Source organism: Heterocephalus glaber, unplaced genomic scaffold (assembly GCF_053883595.1).
Source record: "Heterocephalus glaber isolate CG9 unplaced genomic scaffold, H.glaber_assembly_v1.0 deba00001457, whole genome shotgun sequence".
Taxonomy (NCBI): Eukaryota; Metazoa; Chordata; class Mammalia; order Rodentia; family Bathyergidae; genus Heterocephalus; species Heterocephalus glaber.
In genome coordinates this window covers 31,421,616-31,439,169 of record NW_028258305.1, presented here as the reverse complement: position 1 = coordinate 31,439,169, position 17,554 = coordinate 31,421,616, and the positions used below count along the sequence as shown (strand labels likewise).

The following is a 17,554-nucleotide window of genomic DNA, read 5'->3' as shown; positions in this document are numbered from 1 at the left end:
CTAACTCCTGTGTGTCTTAGGTATTTTACTTAGTCTCTCTAAGCACTGATTTGTTCAAATGTAAAATGAGAATAGTAATTCCTCACAGGAATATAGTGAAAATAAGAGTTAACACAAGTAATAACAGTGGCTGGCACATGGTAATCGCTCAATAAATATTAGTTATTATTATTATAAATTTAAGGACCAGGGATTTAGCTCAGTGGTTCCGGTGCCTGCCTCGCAAGCACAAGGTTCCGAGTGCGATCCCTAGTACCAAAAATAAATAAATAAATAAAATATAAATTTGACTCATCAAGAAAAATTATGTGCCATGTTTTGAATGAATATATTTTAGAATCCCAGCCATAATGATAGCAGTGGAGGAAAACATCACCCCTTCACAGTGCTAGTGTATTTTTATGCTATTAACATAACAATTGTAATTCAAGAAATGACTGCATAAAAATCACAGGCCATGAAGTTTAAACCAGGTATCAGGAAAAATAAAATATAACTGAAGGGAGAAAATCTGAGCAATATTTTATCAATAAAATCTTGCATTTATTTTTCTTCCTAAAATTAAAGACATTTTAAAATTTTTCCAACACTCTAAAATTAGAAAGCTTTAGCTAACTATCGAGCTTCCTCTTGCACCCTACTGTACCACATTTCCCTCTTAGCTCTCATCCTTAATCACACTAATTGGTTCCTTCAATGTATCACACTCATCTGGGGTCCTTCTACATGTTTTCCCCTCAAACTAAATATAAATGTTGTCTACTCCAATTCCATGCTGTTCCGCAAATTAACTCTTATTCATCCTGTAAATTATATTCTAAATATCATTCTTTCAGGAAAATCATTTCTGAATCGTGACAGGCCCCACGTTATACACTGTCTTATATTCTCCTGTGACCTCTTCTAGCTCCTGTATCATTTGTAAATGTAAATCATTTGTATATTCTTGTAGTCCATTTTCCTTGTAAACTAAACACTTCGTTATGACAGAGGCTTGCTCTTATCTCACTCACAAATGTACCTCCAGTACTCTGCCTGATACCTGACATCTAACACCTTATCTGTAAATATCTGTTGAATAAATGGCTGGTTTCAATGACAGCCACAGACTGTTACAACTCATCAGTCAAACTTTAAGAAACAAAATTCTGGAGTATTTAACTTTTGAATACTCCCTACTCGTCCAGAGTAGCTGTCTGCCATGTCTCTCTTCCTCCTTCCCTCACCTTCAAATAAATCATTCTCTTTTATTTTAAACTCTGCTTCTTTAGCTCTTTACTGACGCCAGGTTTAGGATTGCAGGGAGCCGCATGCTCCAGCAGTGCCATGGCATGGTGCACATCACTTCCCAGATGTTACATTAACTGGTACATCGGCCAGGAAGGTAAAACTTCATCTAATTTTTCATTGGGCTGAGTTTTTACAGTCCCAGTGGCTGGGAGAGCAGAACAGCAGCACCCAGTCGCCAAACCAAACTTCTACAGGTCCTTGAAGGACAAACATCAAAAAGGCAGTCTGATAGGGTTAGTAATTGGTGTGAGATTTGGGTACCTGGGCTCAAGCTCACACAGTTGGCCCCATAAATCAGAGTAAGGAAGAGACGGAGTGCAACACAGCTCCATCTGCAATGGTGCGAAAAGGAAAAGGAATGTTAGAGCGCCCCCTAGGGGATGCAGATACCCCCCAAAATGAATTTGTAAAATATTGTAAAATGGATTTTTAAAAATAAAATCCAATTTATATCTAGAAAATATAAATGCCTATTAATGATTCACAGGACTTCAACTGCCAGTTAGAAGACAATTAGTGTCAGTAGCCACCTGATCTAGAGGACAGGTTTCATTGGGACTCCCCACACACACTCTAGAAGGGAATGTGGAGCCTGCACTGCCTCAGTTTCCTTTCTGGTTTGATTCTCCAGTGCTGAGCAAAAAACTTCCTTCTTGCTGATCTTTTATCCTAACCTTTTCCTGTCACTTTGTACTTTCCTTGTTTTTGGAGGCATGTTTCTGCTGAAGATTGAGAGAAGGAGAAACCCTAAAAGATTTCAGACTTCTTCTCCTTTCCAACAACTGAAACTCTCAAGTTGAGCCTGTAAGAAAATGAGTGTTTCTCCATAAAAGTGCTGAAGATGAAAGACAAGCCAGGGAGCCTACATGGGACAAGAATCTCAATAAAAGGAGCTGTTGGACAAGAAATCCACAAGTATTTCACTTTCAAATACTCCCTTCTCGTCCAGAGCAGCTATCTGCCATGTCTCTCTCCTTTCCCTCACTTTCAAATAAATCATCTTTTATTCAGATAGATAGAAAAAGAAAAAATTCTGAGAGGGAAAGACTGCACATGACATTCTCAGCCAAGAAATAAATAGTTCATCATTCTTAAAAGACAAAAAAAGAATAAAATGGCCATAAAATAACTGTCGAAGGTGCAAATTTAGAATTCACAATGCAGAACACTTGTATTTTTTGTTTTGGTCCAATGTGATCTTTTAGGAAAGAAATGTAGTGGGTCCCAAAATAAAACTATGAGGGAAACAGCTTTATACTTACACAAAGGCTAGGAACAAGACTAGAGAGGTTGACATGTCGAGGTGCGAACATGTGAAGCTGCTGAAGGCAAGATATAGCAGCTGCCTGAACAAGGGAATCTGAATGGTCCTGGGTGATTGCACAGCCCACCAAACAAGAGGAACGAATTGTAGAAATTGTCGCTCCATTCCCTAGGAGCAAAATGAAAAAAAAGGGTAAAATACAATGTTTTTATTAGTATCAAAAAAAAATTCATAAAAATGATTATCTTCTATGTAACTCCTTATAATTAGTATTCAGATTGTTTCAAAAACAAAACATCCACAGAAATGATTTCAAATTATAACTGCCTTTGGATGGCAATAATGCATCACTCTTAAATTTAGCTATATTTATACGATCTTTTACAGCCACCACTGTTTTACTTCAAGAGCCAGAAGACTTCTCATTCTCTGGTTCTCTGTTCAACCAATATTATCCTTTATTGTATAACACAGCAACTTTATATCCTATTTTCCTAATAGGATTAAAGACTATTTTTACAAAGATAATCAGGAAAAGTATATTATAATGTTACATGGTGGCTACATGATAATTTAATTGCCAAATATGAGACTTCAAATTTTTTCTAATGTAAAATAATTTTATATACATAAGACCAAACCAAGAATCATGTACGTGTGTGTGTGGAGCTTGGAAAATTCAGTAACCTCTTTCAACCTGTTTCATCTCTAAAATGGAGATAATATCTACAGTATCTCTGAATTGTTGTAAGAATTAAATGAGTTAAACACAAATAAAAAACATGACTCACTGATAACATTTACTGAATGACAGAGAGGAAAGGGGCACATATATGGATACATTCACAATAATCATTAGCGACACATAATAGTGGCTATTATCACAATAACTCACTGACTTAAGAAATTCTTTTAAAAATGTTTTTCTTGCTCAAAGCCTTAAAAAATACTGTCACATTATAGGTTTGTGTTTTTGGGGGGTTTTTTCAGGGATTTTTGAAAAATCACACATAAAAATTTGACTGTCAGGCCTCTGGAAAACATTCAGTAGATAGTAGTTATTATTATAAAATTTGTTCAAGCAACATGATGGCAACATTTAGGAAATTGAAAGATAGCAATTATGTTAAGGAATTTACTTACCTTGTAGTTCGGGGCCAACAGTAGTTATTATAGCACCCAAGCATCTACCCAAACACTGATGAACTTCTGTATGTGAAGGTGGAACTGTCAACAGCAAGGTCAGAACTAGAGATAACGTTGGTTCCACATATCCACGATACATTGGCCCACTAGAATCCACTATTAAAGCAAGTGAATGAAGAGACCAAGTCTAGAATAAAACAGAACCTTATTTTTGTTGTGCAGAATAATTAAGAGTATACTGAAATGTTACATGCATATAATCAATATTTTTAGGCATACTGATGTGAAATGGCAAATCAAGATTGGATATTTTCACAAATACTCTTGATCCTCATTGTCACTTATACATATTTATGTACGTATAAAACGTTCAAGAAGCAAAAAAAAAAAATTTAAGGAGTAAATCTGAAGATTCAATCAATGTTACAGGAAGTAGGCTGACATAATAGAGCAGTGCTGGTGAACCTATGGTGTGTATGCCACAGTGGGCTGTTTATATTACTGGAAGCTCTAAAACATTTGCCATCACTGTAATAGAGAAAGAGAGAGAAGGACCATAATTAGAAAAAAAAACCCAAAAAAGTGATCAATCTAATATAAGAAAGTGCAAAAAAGGAGAAACAAGTAACAAAAAATGTCTGAAAGAGTATATGTGAATGGGTTTAATTTTCAGAATAAAGCAGACTTACACTGAAAAGCAAAATCTTATTTATACTATTACAAATAAGACTCCTAAAACAAAAGAATGGGGAAAGAACATATTGTAACATTTTTTTCCTAACTTATCATAGTCATCATTATTTGTGGTGCTCAGGAATTGAACCCAGGGGCTAGAACTTGCTAGGCAAGTGCTCCACCACTGAGCCACAGCCTAGCTCCCAGATTCATCATTATTTAACAGAGCACATAATCTTCCTAAGAACATTATTTTAAAATATGTAATTAAAAAATAGAGCTGGGTGTGGTGGTGTACACCTGTAATCCCAGTGCTCTAGGAGACTGTGGCAGAAGGAGCATACGTCTGAGCTGTCTGGGCAACTTACTGACTTCAGGAAATCCTCTCTCAAAAAGGGTTGGGGATGCAGTTCAGTGAGAAAGCCTCAGGTTCAATCGCTAGTACCAGGAAAAAAAAATACTATTATACCTGTACTTCAGGGGATGTTCCATCTTGTGCAAGAGCTAATAAGATGCTAACACTGGTCTTCAGATGTTGTCCTGAGCCTATACCACCAACATAACGATGCAAACAACCAAGAGCCAATGAATGACCAGTCCTTGATACAACATCTCGAGCTGATTTCAACCTGAAAAAAAAGACTGCTTCAGGGACATATTTTTCTATTTTTCTCTAGTAATAACAAGCTCATGAGTCACACAAAAAAGGGAAAATAGTCTGGAAATTAGAAAATATTATAATCATGATACTTCTTTTTCCATTCCCTAACAAGAGTTAAAGAGTTTCAACTTAAAATGGCTGGATAATAGCCAGGTATAATAGCACACACCTGTAATTCCAGCACTCACTTGGGAGTCTGAAGTAAGAGGATGGCTGTGTAGTTTGAAGCCAGCCTGGGCTACATAGTGAGTTCAAGGCCAGTCTGAACTACATAGCGAGACCCTGTCTTAAAAAAAATAGCTGGCTAAAGGGTGTAACTTACCAATAGAAGTAGAACATGTGTTTAACATATGCAAAGCTCTGGGTTCAATCCCTTATATAACATAAATAAAAAATAAAGTAAAACAGTTTGTTAAAGTCACATATTTCACATAAAATAGTCGAATAAAATCTACTGTAATTTTAGAAAAACTCTGAAACTTTAGTTTTTAATTAGTCCTCGAAAAGCCAAGAGTAATTTGAAATTTATTTTTATAACTGTCTTTGTCTGCTTGTTTTTTGGCTTTTTTGAGACAAGACACTACATAGCCCAGGCTGTCCTTGAACTTTCGATCTTCTTCTCTTAGCCTCCCAAGTGTTGGCACTGCAGGAATGCACTGCCATGCCTAGCTGTAATTGGTTTTCAATAAAATAATGGCTCATAATTAATTTCGAAAATGTAACAAAAAGTTGTTTGTGGGGTGGGAGCTGTGGCTCAGTGGTACAGCATGTGCTTAACACGTACGAGGGACTGGATTCAACCCCCAGCATACTACATATACACACACACACACTTGTACTCACAAAATCAAATACAATATTTTATAGTTCACTTAACAAATTCCCTATAATTTCCTTTCTCCTTCTTGCATGCTGGAACCAACCCAAGGGGACCTTACTCGTGGTAGGTAGTACTTTTATCATCAAACTATATCTCCCAGTCTTTATAATTACAATTTGAGCCTCTATAAAATGGCCCAAACATTTTTCTCTGTGAAATACATTTTTAACAAATTAAAAAATAAAAACTCCCTATTAATTTTTAAATAATCTGTACTGATATGTAGTTACATGCAAAATTTTCTAATTTAAAGCATTAAATTAAGTGTATATTGAAGTATATAATGAGTTTTGATAATGGTGTAGTGTATGCAACCAACACATAATTATAATATAGGACAGAGATGTTTACTGGGATTATAATGTTAAGTTGTAAACATAATTTTAAATATTCTAAAAAATTAAGAATGAAGATATGTCTTGTACAGGTACAAATTCCATATAATGAATGTGATCATTATGTATATTTAAATTGTACCAATAAATTTAATTAAAAAATATGTTAGTTGCCACATTACAGGAGAAAAAATAGGTGAAATTAATTTTAACAAAACATATCCAAAATATTAAAATATGATGTAATCAATGTAATTGACATTTTGTACATCCTTTTTTCAGATTAGTCTTTAAAATGTGATGTGTATCATACATTACTTCTTCTTAAACAAGTACACACAACTAAGAAATCTAACACTACTGATTCCAAGAGCTGGATTAGACATCCTCCCCAAACTGAAAGTACCTAACATGTTACACCATTCCAAGATTCCAAAGTGAAATCACTTATTAGATTGAAAATTTGAGATGGTTATGAAAAAACACAAAATACTGTCACCTGCCATGTCTTGTCTAGATAACAGTTACGGATTACTATAAGGTATCTTTGCCTAGTTGCTGAACTTAGCATTAGTAAAGAGCCACACTTACTTGTCAAAGCTGTACTGGGCCATTCTAGCAATAAAAGTTGCTTCTCCCACCACTTGGGCCATTCTTCCAAGAGCTTCCCCTGCTGCACACCGAAGGATGGGGTTTGGGTTGTCAAGAGCTCCCATAACCAGGGTCAGAGCTGATTTTCGAACTTCCTCGGGTCCTAAAGTACTTTTGTTTTCAGCTAAGCCCTACATTGATTTAAAAACAAAACAAAAACTGTGATGACTATTCATGTTGAATATAAAGAAAAAAATATGCTGCAATCATACTTTATTTTTTTCAGTTGTTTTTTTTCAGTTGATTTTTGCATCTGTAATACTATGTCTAGAATCAGTATGTTAAACTGACAGAAATCATTTTCCTGAGTATTTCAAAACATGATAAATAACTCAAACTTTAAGGAAGAAAAGGCTTAATGAAACTTTGACTCACTTATATAAAATTCAACAGAAGACAATTATGTCTTTTTCTGAGACAGGGTCTCACTATGTAGTCCAGGCTGGTCTTCAACTCACCATGTATAGGCTGGCCTCAAACTCATGATCTTCCCACCTCGATTCCCAAGTGCTAGGATTACATGTATGTGACACCTCACCCAGCTCCCATACTTATGTCTTAAGAGTATAATCAATATATGTGTTAAAAAATTTGGTAAAAATAATCAGTAACTGAATTTTGATATAGTTTGTGTATCATATTAAACACTAATATAGCTGTTCCATTTATATTTACTATTATAGAATTTAATTTAATTGACACAAAATAGCTAAGTCATTGTGCTAGGGGTAAATAACTATAGCAGCGGCATCAGCTTAACAATGAAAAAAAGCATAACCTGTACAGTAATATCTATAGTTCAGTAGTCTTCCAACCAACAAGGAAGACCATGACCACCTCACTTTTTTTTTTTTTTTTGAGACAGGGTCTCACTATGTAGTTCAGGCTGGTCTTGAACTCACAGCAATCCTCCTGCCTCCTCCCAAGTGCCGGGATTACAGGAGTGGGTCACCATGCCTGGTCACCTAACTTTTAAAAAGAAAAAATCTCAGATGTCAGTATTAGTTGATGTTTTCTAAAGAGGGCATATACTAATGGCTATTTAAATAGTATAAACCTTTACCTCTGTAACTAGTACCTATATCCTTTTCCCTAATATCTGCAACACATGACTTATATACTCACATAAATACTTGGATTGGCTATCATTTTATTTTAAAGCAACATCCTACAATATGCTTAGTGCTACATAATATAAAAAGCTATCACATCCATTATGAAAGGCTGCATAGTACAATGCATGAACTCTGTGAGGTAAACTACTACTGTGGCAAACTACTATTCTACTTTATAGTGTAGAAACTCAGTGCAAAAAAGGTTAAGGAAGCTGGACGTTGTGGTGCACCTCTATCTCAGCACCCGGGAGGCTGAGCCAGGAGGACCACCGTGAGTCTGAGGCCTGCCTGGGCTACATAGTGAGATCAAGGCCAGCCTGAACTACATAGCAAGACCCTATCTCAGAGCAAGACATGTAAACAAAAAAAAAAAAGTTAAACAAATTGCACTAGATAAACCTAATGAGTAGCTAAACCAGAAAACACTCTCTACATGCAACATTTTGTTTGTTTGTTTGTTTTATGAGGCAGGGTCTCCCTTTGTAGTTCAGGCTGGCCCTGAACTCACCATATAGCCCAGGCTGGCTACGAATTCACGGTGATCCTCCTGCCTCAGCCTTCCGAGTGCTGGGACTACAGGCATGCAGCACCACGTCTGGCTCAACATTCTTTAAATTAAATACACCGTCTCTCTAAATCACAAATCAAACTTAAGCTTTGTTTAGTCAACCTCCAGTATGGACCAGGGATGTAGCTTAGTGGTGTAGTGCCTGCCTGGCAAACTTGAGGCCCTGATTCCAAGTACTAAAAACAAAAAAAAGTTGAAACCAAGTTAACCTTCAGTAGAAAATCAGATTTAAGGGCTGGGGATGTAGCTCAGTGGCACCACACCTCCCTGGCTAGTACAAGGTCCTGAGTTTGATCCCAGGTACCAGGGGGAAAAAAAATCAGATTTAATGAATCAGACCTCTTTGGAAATTCCCAAAGAACTTACTGGCACTGGGAAATTTGAGGTTCAAATTGAAACAGGAACTTACATATTACTAAAATATAAAACACTCATTAAATTATAATGAGCCCAAAATAAGGTTTCTACTAACTTTATTAAAGCTAATATAAAAGCACAGTTATCAAGTGCATATAAATATATAAACATTACAATAATCTTGATATGCCAGGCCTGCTGATGCATTAACATTTTATTTCAAAATATTTATTGTTTTAAAAGTAAATACCTTTAGAGCACTTAGAACAGCAGTAAATATATTAAGCTGCACAGCCTGCTGGCGCACACCTTTGGCTTGTTTAACACATTCAGCAAAGTGATCCAACATTTGCAATCTATAGAAACAGGATAAAGATCACATTAGTGATATTTTTATTCAAATACGGCTCAAAAAACTGGTAAGAGTGCAAAGTAATTGTTTAGCAAATAACACTGCATGCTGTCTCTTTTCTATCGCATTCCATAGCTGACTTAAACTAGAGCTCCTCATTCTTAATCAATACATGATCATGTAGTTACTAAACAGAACAAAGAAGAGAGTGAATAGTTTTGATTAGCAAAATTAGGTAATAACTGCAGTGGTCTTTATCATTAACACCAGCATCCAACAAAGTACCTGGCACATAGTAGGTGTGCCACAGTTTGCCTCTTGGATTCCCCCCTCACCCCCCCCCGTGTGTTAAGGGCTCAATCCCCAGGGTGGGATGTTTGGAGGTGGTTTACATCACTGGGGGTCTGCCCTTATAAGGAACAGTGGGCCCCTGGGCCCCTCTCTCTGCCCTTTTGCTTTCCAGCCACAAGGAAAGCAGTTTTCTCTTCCACATGCTCCAGCCATGATATGCTGCCTTAACACAGGATCAAAAGCAGTGAGGTCAATCATGGACTAGAATCTTCAAAACTGTAAGTCAAGTAAACTTATCCTCTTTATAATTAGTTATCTCAGGTGTTGTGTTATAGTGACAGAAAGTTGACTAACAAAACACTCATGGTTTCTTGAACATAATAATCATTATGTAGCTCTGCAGAGGATTTTTAAGTTAGAAATTTAAGAAGTAAGGTGTATTTTTCTTTTTTAAAAATACTTTTACATAGAAGAGAACAGTACCTTATATCCTAACTTCAAAAGCTACTGGGAGATTTCAATAAAGATTTTATCTTTGGTCAGTTTTTTAAATATAAAAAAAAGAAGTGAATTGGTTTTTATATTGTTCCAAATTTTTAAGAACGAAGAGAGTTTACCAAAAAAGTCATGGCACTTTAGACTATTTTGATAAAGAGTGAGACTATTTTAAAAGAAATAGTTTGTAAAGCAAATGAATCCAGGGAAGTTTGATAGTACTTCACTAAGATAATTATCACCTAAAATGGAAATCAAAATCTCTCAAAGGTCACTATAAGGATGTAAGCTCAATTTATAGTATGCCACAAGTTTCACATCAAAGCATTTTTCAGAAACTCACAGGAAGAAATAATGAGCCTTCTGCAAGATTTCCAATTAGATCTATATACAGTTAAGGTTACTACACTTGCGAGGCTGGGTGTGATGGCGCTTGCCTGTGATCCAAGCACTGTAGTTCAGCCTGGCCTTGAACTCATGGCAATCCTCTTCCCTCAGCCTCTGGAGTGCTGGGACTACAGGCATGCACCACCATGCCTGGCTTCTGAAACCTTCTCTCACCTTTAATGCACTTTAACACTTATATGGCAACCAAATATTCTTCAAGTAATCTGGGTAAATTTTACATTTAAGCTTTAAATATGAATAGCAAACTTAGAAGAAACTAATCATGCAATCCACATATTTAAAGATATATTATCTCTTAATGTAATATACTTAAGGCATATTTTATAAAACTTCTAAATTACCTATAAAAATCTTACATTAATTCATTTTTGATTTTCATTTTTGAAAAATCATAAATATCTGAAGTGACTACTAAAGTTAGGGATGATGACTGTGGATAAAAAATATAGCAAACTAAAATGCTGTTACAAAAATGAACCAGTTTATCTTACTTTCCCCAAATTCCAGACCTGAACCATCTCACAAACAAATGCTTTGAGAGTTGACTTCTCATCTACTTACTTCTTCAGTAACAAAAACAACAGACTCAATCAACTAACATCCCTAATGAAACATAGTGAAACCTACTTATGAACTGTCAATCAAACTATTATAATGAAAATTTTGTTGTGCAAGACACAATCCACAGTACAATGGATGTCAGATGCCAGAACATGGAGCCAAATCTTAAATATAGACTCAAATTAGGTGGAATTTGCATAGTTTATCATGTACATGCCACTTATTTAGTAAATACATGAAATTTCTGTTTAAATACTACTCACTCTATTGGACCATTAACTAGGGTGGGAAAATCTACTGTTGGAATATAACTTATATTCAACTAAAGTTACCTGATTAACTTAATACTAACCGGTGTTTATAAGAAACATGAGGAAACACTACACCAAAAAGAGCCACAGAAGCATCAATGACTGAGACTCCAAGGGGGAGAGGACCAGGTACAGCTTCCCCAGCAGGTATTCGTAGGTAAATAGAAGAAGGGTCGTGCTCCAGAGCCCCACTTCCAGAGGCACTGTTTGGCTGGAGCTGCAAAGGAATCACATAAAATTTTTCAAAATCTACTTCAGGAAATTCACCCACTAAGTTTTACATATGAGGCATAGAACAGAGAAGTGGAAAAAAGGTAATTTAAAAAAAGAATGACTAGACCTGAAAAATTTTAAAACAAATAAAAATATGATTTGGCTATCTAAAAAAATCACCAATAATATCTTACAGGATTTTAGGAACAGTCTTATTCATTGAAAGCATTTATAACCCTCTATTAATGTATGAGTAAAATAGTATTAGCCATAACTAAACACACAAAAGTTATTTTAAAAGGGGTTTTAATCTCTTTTAAAAGTACATAAAATTATGTATTCAGTGGACTAAAGAGTTGTTAATCTCCAACCTACTAACTCTCATTCTCCACCAATCTCATAAAATAAGACAAACTAAGACAAAACAAAACAAGAGCCAGTTAAAAATAATTTTTCCAGGGGCTGGGGATTTAGCTCAGTGGTTCCGCCACCTGCCTCGCAAGTGCAAGGTCCTGAGTTTGATCCCTGGTACCAAAAAAAAATAATAATAATTTTTCCCACAGTCACCACAAGATATCTCAGTACAAAGAACACTGAATAAAGATATTTTTCCAAACTCTAACCAATGCTGCTTATTTTTTTTCACCATTTTTCTACAACTAAGATGCTTTATCATTAAGTGTCTAAAAAAGCTACCTGAAAATGAAAGCTTAGTCCACAATATTTTATTCTTACATGACAATGTGTACCTTTGTTTTAGATTAAGATAGTGTTCTATTTTCCTATATGGTTTATTACCTGGTCTTCAATTGATTTATGATCGGTTTCTTGAAGCCAAGAACCAAGAAGAACACTATCATCATAATGGCAGAGGGATCGGAGGAGGGAGGTAGTTGTGTTGGCTGAGTTGTCAGTCAAAGTGAATTCTGCTACCAGTTCTCTAAGAAGTGCATTAAAAGATCCTAAAAAAAATAATTTTAGACCAGAGTAAAACTAATAATTTTTATAAAAATTAAAATTATTGCCCACAAGAAGCAATAATATGTTCAACAGGAATAAAATCCCTATTTTCTTTTTTAAAAATCTGTATTAACTCAAATAGAAGACAAATCCTTTATTTTAAATATATTAAATGATGTGATTATTATTTATTGCTCATTCCTCAATAATGTGTAAATTACTAAACCAGAGTACACCTAAATTCTTGGGCATAGTTGTATTAGAGGCAAATTAATGGTTTATTTTAATATTAACATTTTTTATAATATCTGATTTCTGCAAAGTACATAACTATTTTCCCTCTAGATCCTAAATTAATGGCTACATTACAAAATGTATGAATCTGTTTAAAATGTTAATTAAAAGTATAGATATTGAAGGTAAACTATCTGGTTTGAATCCAAGCTCTGCCATTTAATGAGTTGTAAGACCTGGGCAAGTTACTTTAACTCTCTCTATCAGACTCTTCATCTATAAAATAGAGGCTTAGGCTAGAACCTGGAACACAGAGAGAACTCAGTAAGTATGAGCAACTGTATGAAGAAAGGTAAAATGGTAGCCTTTCTTTGTACAAGCCAGTCAGAGAGACCTGGCCAGAACTCTTTAATATTGTGAGGAACTGGAAAGGCATAATGAAGAACTTTTATCAGGTTCTTACCTTCGTAAGTTTTTGGAGGTAACAAAGCCAAGATATCATAAAGTCTTAAACGGACCATTGCAGCACTAGCTTTCAGATGAGCTCCATGGGCTTTAATTACAGATGGAATGCTAAAATATCAAAGCACAGCTGGGAATAACTTACAAGAACAAGCATTATTTATAAACTTTTAACAATGTATAAATGTATTCTCATTTGTTTCACATTTTTTAGTTTATTTCATGGTCTTTACTATTAGTAGTAAAAACACTATAAAATAACATTGTACTTTACATCATTAAAACAATTTTTTTAATGCAATACTAGGGGTAGAACCCAGGGCCTACTCACTGAGCTATATCCCCAGCCCTTTTATTTTATTTTTTGGTACCGGGGATCGAACTTGGGTCCTTTGTGTTTGCGAGGCAGGCGGCAAAACCACTGAGCTAAATCCCTGGGCCCCTTTTTTAAATTTTAAAACAAGGTCTCATTAAGTTGTCCAGGCTGCGCTCGACTTGCAATCCTGCCTCAGCCTTAAGAGAGTGCTGGGATTACCAGCATATGCCACCACACCTGGCTCACTGTTTCAATTTTTAAAGCCACTTTACAAAAATTAAGTTTTAGATATTTCCTGTATGACTCTAGAAGGAAGTAAAATATGACTGAGAATTACATAAATATTTATTAATGTACGAAGCAGGATATTGTCATAAGCGTTACTTACTGTGACATCATAGTCATTGCACATTCAATAGGGGTCATTAATTTTCTAATCACATCTTCAGTTAGAAGCTCAGGACAATGTGCAACAAAACTCCTCATAGCTAGAAAAAAATTTTTAAAAGGACAGATTTAGAGCAGCTTTTGTGAGTCATTAAACTTATAAAATTATAAAAAGAGAAAGGCATCTAAAAGTCTTTATTATAAAACACAAGGTTCTGAAACCATGTTAAGCCAGAAGAAAATCCAGCAACAATTAAAGAAAAATCATCAGAAAAGACTAAGAGAAGGATGGACAGCAGAGATGGAAGGAGGGAAGGTGCATGTCAGGGAGACTTCCGTGAGTGGAAACTCAGAAGACTAAACTCTCCAGGAATTCAGATGACATCAAAGAAAGCAGGTTTAGGACAGAACCAGGAGTGAACCAAATGATCGAACAAAAAGTAGGGTCTTTAATAGCCCTTTAGCAATAGAGCTAAGACTAAACTACTTCTCAGATATGTGGGGGCAAAACTGACACCTTGCACTGCATCCTTAAGGTTAAACATGTATCTCTCCCAGAGTGGGAAAAGCATTTTTTACCCTGAGATAAACTACAAAGTACAGGGACACCTAATATAATTCCATTTCCCAAATGAAAACTGGAGCCTTCCCTGTAAGTTGCTGAGTCCTAGACAACAACAACTGTATTCAACACTTTTGTAATGCTGATGTCTGAAAAATGCATCAAAAGTTACAGATTTGGTAACAACTAGAAAAAACAGCCACAAAGACTAACTATAACCCAGCAACCTTAGTAATCCTAAATTTCTTTCTTCTTTAGAAACTCACTGGGGTTGTTTACTTGGCAATTTGGTGTTTTTGGACAGACTGAAGATTCCAGAGAATAGGAATAAAGGGACCTGGCTTTTAGTTCCAGTCTTATCAGTTCTGACAACTTTCTTAGAGTCTCAGCTTCATTTTTATTATAAAATAGCAATAACTATGATGACAGTTTGCTGGAGTTGGTTATTCATAAAATTTTTTCTAAATCCAGAAGTCTATGAATTTATCATTAGATACTAAAATAAAAAATTAAAATAGTGATTTCACATCACAAACATTTTAGTAATATGATAATATTCTGAATATGCAATCCTTTCAGTTCTTACCACATAAAGCTCCAGCACGGCCTTCCAAAGTTACCTGCCAGGTAAAAGAATCGCCTCTAGCCTTCTCAGCCTCCAATTCCTTTAAAGAACGAGGGAAAACATTTCGCCACAATAACAACATCTTTGGCAGATGATAGCGAACAACAGATGGTCCTAACCAAGACAATGAAGGGGAAAACAAATAAATAAATGAGTACAAAACCATAAACATATTATATACATTATAAACAAAAGTCAAAGAATGTGAGTTTCACAAAAGTTAACAATATGTCATTTCATTATTTTTTAATCTCTAAAATTAACATTGTTTCAAAATGTTTTTATTCGGTGAGTAAAATAAATGTATGTTAAAGCATAATAAAATTCACTTTAAGATGAGTGTGGTGGCACATGCTTAATATCCCAGCTACTTGAACTCTGAGGCAGGAGGGTTCCAGGTTCCAGCCCTGACAATTTAGAAAGATCATGTCTGAAAGTAAAACATTTATTAAAAAGTTGAGGATGTGCCCTACCAAGGTCCTGAGTCGTGAGGAAAACGCCGAATCAGCCTGCTAAAGACAGGCAAGTCTGTGGACGCCCTACCCAGGTGGTGACTCGCATGGAACACATCGAATCAGACTACGCCCCGCCAACAATCCACTGGACGCCCCCCCCCACTCCTCTGTACAGCCACCTGATTCCACACTACAAAGACGCAGAGGACACCAGATCAACAGACCATGGTACTGAGCCCCGCTGCTCCTGGCCCAGGGGCAAGGGCTTCTGAGCCGCCATCCCACTGCTCCTGGTCCAGAGGAAGGGGCTTCCTGGACACCATCCCTCCCGCTGCTCCCAGCCCACAGGAAAAGGCTTTTGGGCCACCATCCCTACCGCTGCTCCTGGCCCCTTGGAACACCTCTCCCAGCTCACAGGAGGTAACCCGTGCAGGCGCCAACACCCCACCCCACCCCCCGTCAAAATGAGAAAACATGTAAATAAGTCTCAAAACCAGACTTCCAGATCACCTACAGCAACCCCAAAGGGAAATGAGATGGAACACTCTGATACTCAACCACCTGGACCCACCGAACTGGCAACAAAGGGGGATCTGGAGGGACAGGGATTTAGCTCAGTGGTTTTGCAGGCTGCTGCGCAAGCACAAGGACCCCAGTTCGATCCCCAGTACCAAAAAAAAAAAACAAGAATAAAGGGAGGAAACTTTGGGCAAGGGATATAGCTCAGTGGTTCCACTGCCTGCCTCACAAGCAGAAGGCCCTGAGTTAGATCCCTGGTACCAAAAAAAAAAAAGAAATACAAAAGGGGATCTGGAAAAAATGAAATCAGAAATAATTTCTCAGATAACAGGAGAAATTGTGCTCCTAGTGCAAGACATGATTAATAAATCTAGAGAGGACCTCAGGAACATGATGGAATCCCAACATAAGAAACAAATGGAATCCACAAAACAGATGCAAATAGATTTCCAGGACATGAAAAACTCCATTGAAAGTCTACACAGCAGAATGAGCCAATGTGAGGACAGAATTTCAGATACAGAAGACAAGATTGCAATTAGTGACCAGGAAAAGAAAAATTGCTTCAAAATTATAAGGGAACATGAGAAATCAATCCAGCAGCTGCTAGATAATGCAAAGAAGGATAATATCAGACTGATTGGAGTCAATGAAGAAACAGGAGAGAGTGCAGATGACATAAAAAAACTCTTCACAGAAATAATGGCAGAAAACTTCCCAAGCAGGGGAAAAGAGCTTGACATACAGATAAGTGAGGCATATAGGACTCCAAATAGCCTTGATCAAAAAGAATCTACACATAGGCATGTAATTGTTAAGATTCCAGAATCTCAACAGAACAACAAAGTTCTACAAGCAGATAGGGAAAAGAAACAATTCACATACAAAGGAAAGCCCATCAGAATCATGGCAGACTTCTCAACACAAACCATCTAGGCAAGAAGAGCTTGGAGTGACATATTCCAAGCCCTAAAAGAAAACAGCCTCCAACCCAGATTGATGGACCCTGCAAAACTATCTTTCAAAATGGATGGAGAAATAAGATAACTTTCATGACAAAGAGCACCTTAGGAACTTCGTGAATACCAAACCAGCACTCCAAAGAATTTTACACAATAGCCTAGGAACAGACATTGAGGATCACAACCCCAGGAAGCAAAGCAGAATGAACCCATCTGGCATGACAAGAAATTAAATGTAAAGGAGGAGAATCCAACAAAAAGAAAGAGTCATGGCAATGACAAGTCAATACGTTTCAGTTATAACCATCAACGTTAATGGTCTCAATTCACCAATCAAAAGAAATAGACTGGCAGAATGGGTCAAGAAGCAAATTCCAACAATATGCTGCATACAAGAAACACACTTAATTCAAAAGGAAACTCATAGACTGAAAGTTAAAGGGTGGAAAACAATGTTCCATGTGACGGGAACCTGAAAAAAAGTAGGAGTAGCTATTCT

The 17,554-nt window shown here is 36.3% G+C and overlaps 1 protein-coding gene across 5 annotated transcripts in view; it reads right to left on the bottom strand.

Annotated features, from left to right (window-relative positions):
* Positions 1–17,554, bottom strand: part of Heatr5b (HEAT repeat containing 5B) — a 102,319-nt gene that overhangs the window by 51,587 nt on the left and 33,178 nt on the right. For all 5 annotated transcript variants that reach the window (XM_021253722.2, XM_021253723.2, XM_013070176.3 and 2 more), the window contains exons 12-21: positions 15,081–15,233; positions 13,934–14,033; positions 13,231–13,340; positions 12,372–12,535; positions 11,402–11,577; positions 9,193–9,298; positions 6,843–7,033; positions 4,845–5,004; positions 3,698–3,887; positions 2,553–2,722 (exon numbers count right to left, since the gene is read on the bottom strand). In XM_021253722.2, coding sequence (XP_021109381.1) covers positions 2,553–2,722; positions 3,698–3,887; positions 4,845–5,004; positions 6,843–7,033; positions 9,193–9,298; positions 11,402–11,577; positions 12,372–12,535; positions 13,231–13,340; positions 13,934–14,033; positions 15,081–15,233 — 1,520 coding nt within the window. The remainder of the gene's footprint in view (positions 1–2,552; positions 2,723–3,697; positions 3,888–4,844; positions 5,005–6,842; positions 7,034–9,192; positions 9,299–11,401; positions 11,578–12,371; positions 12,536–13,230; positions 13,341–13,933; positions 14,034–15,080; positions 15,234–17,554) is intronic.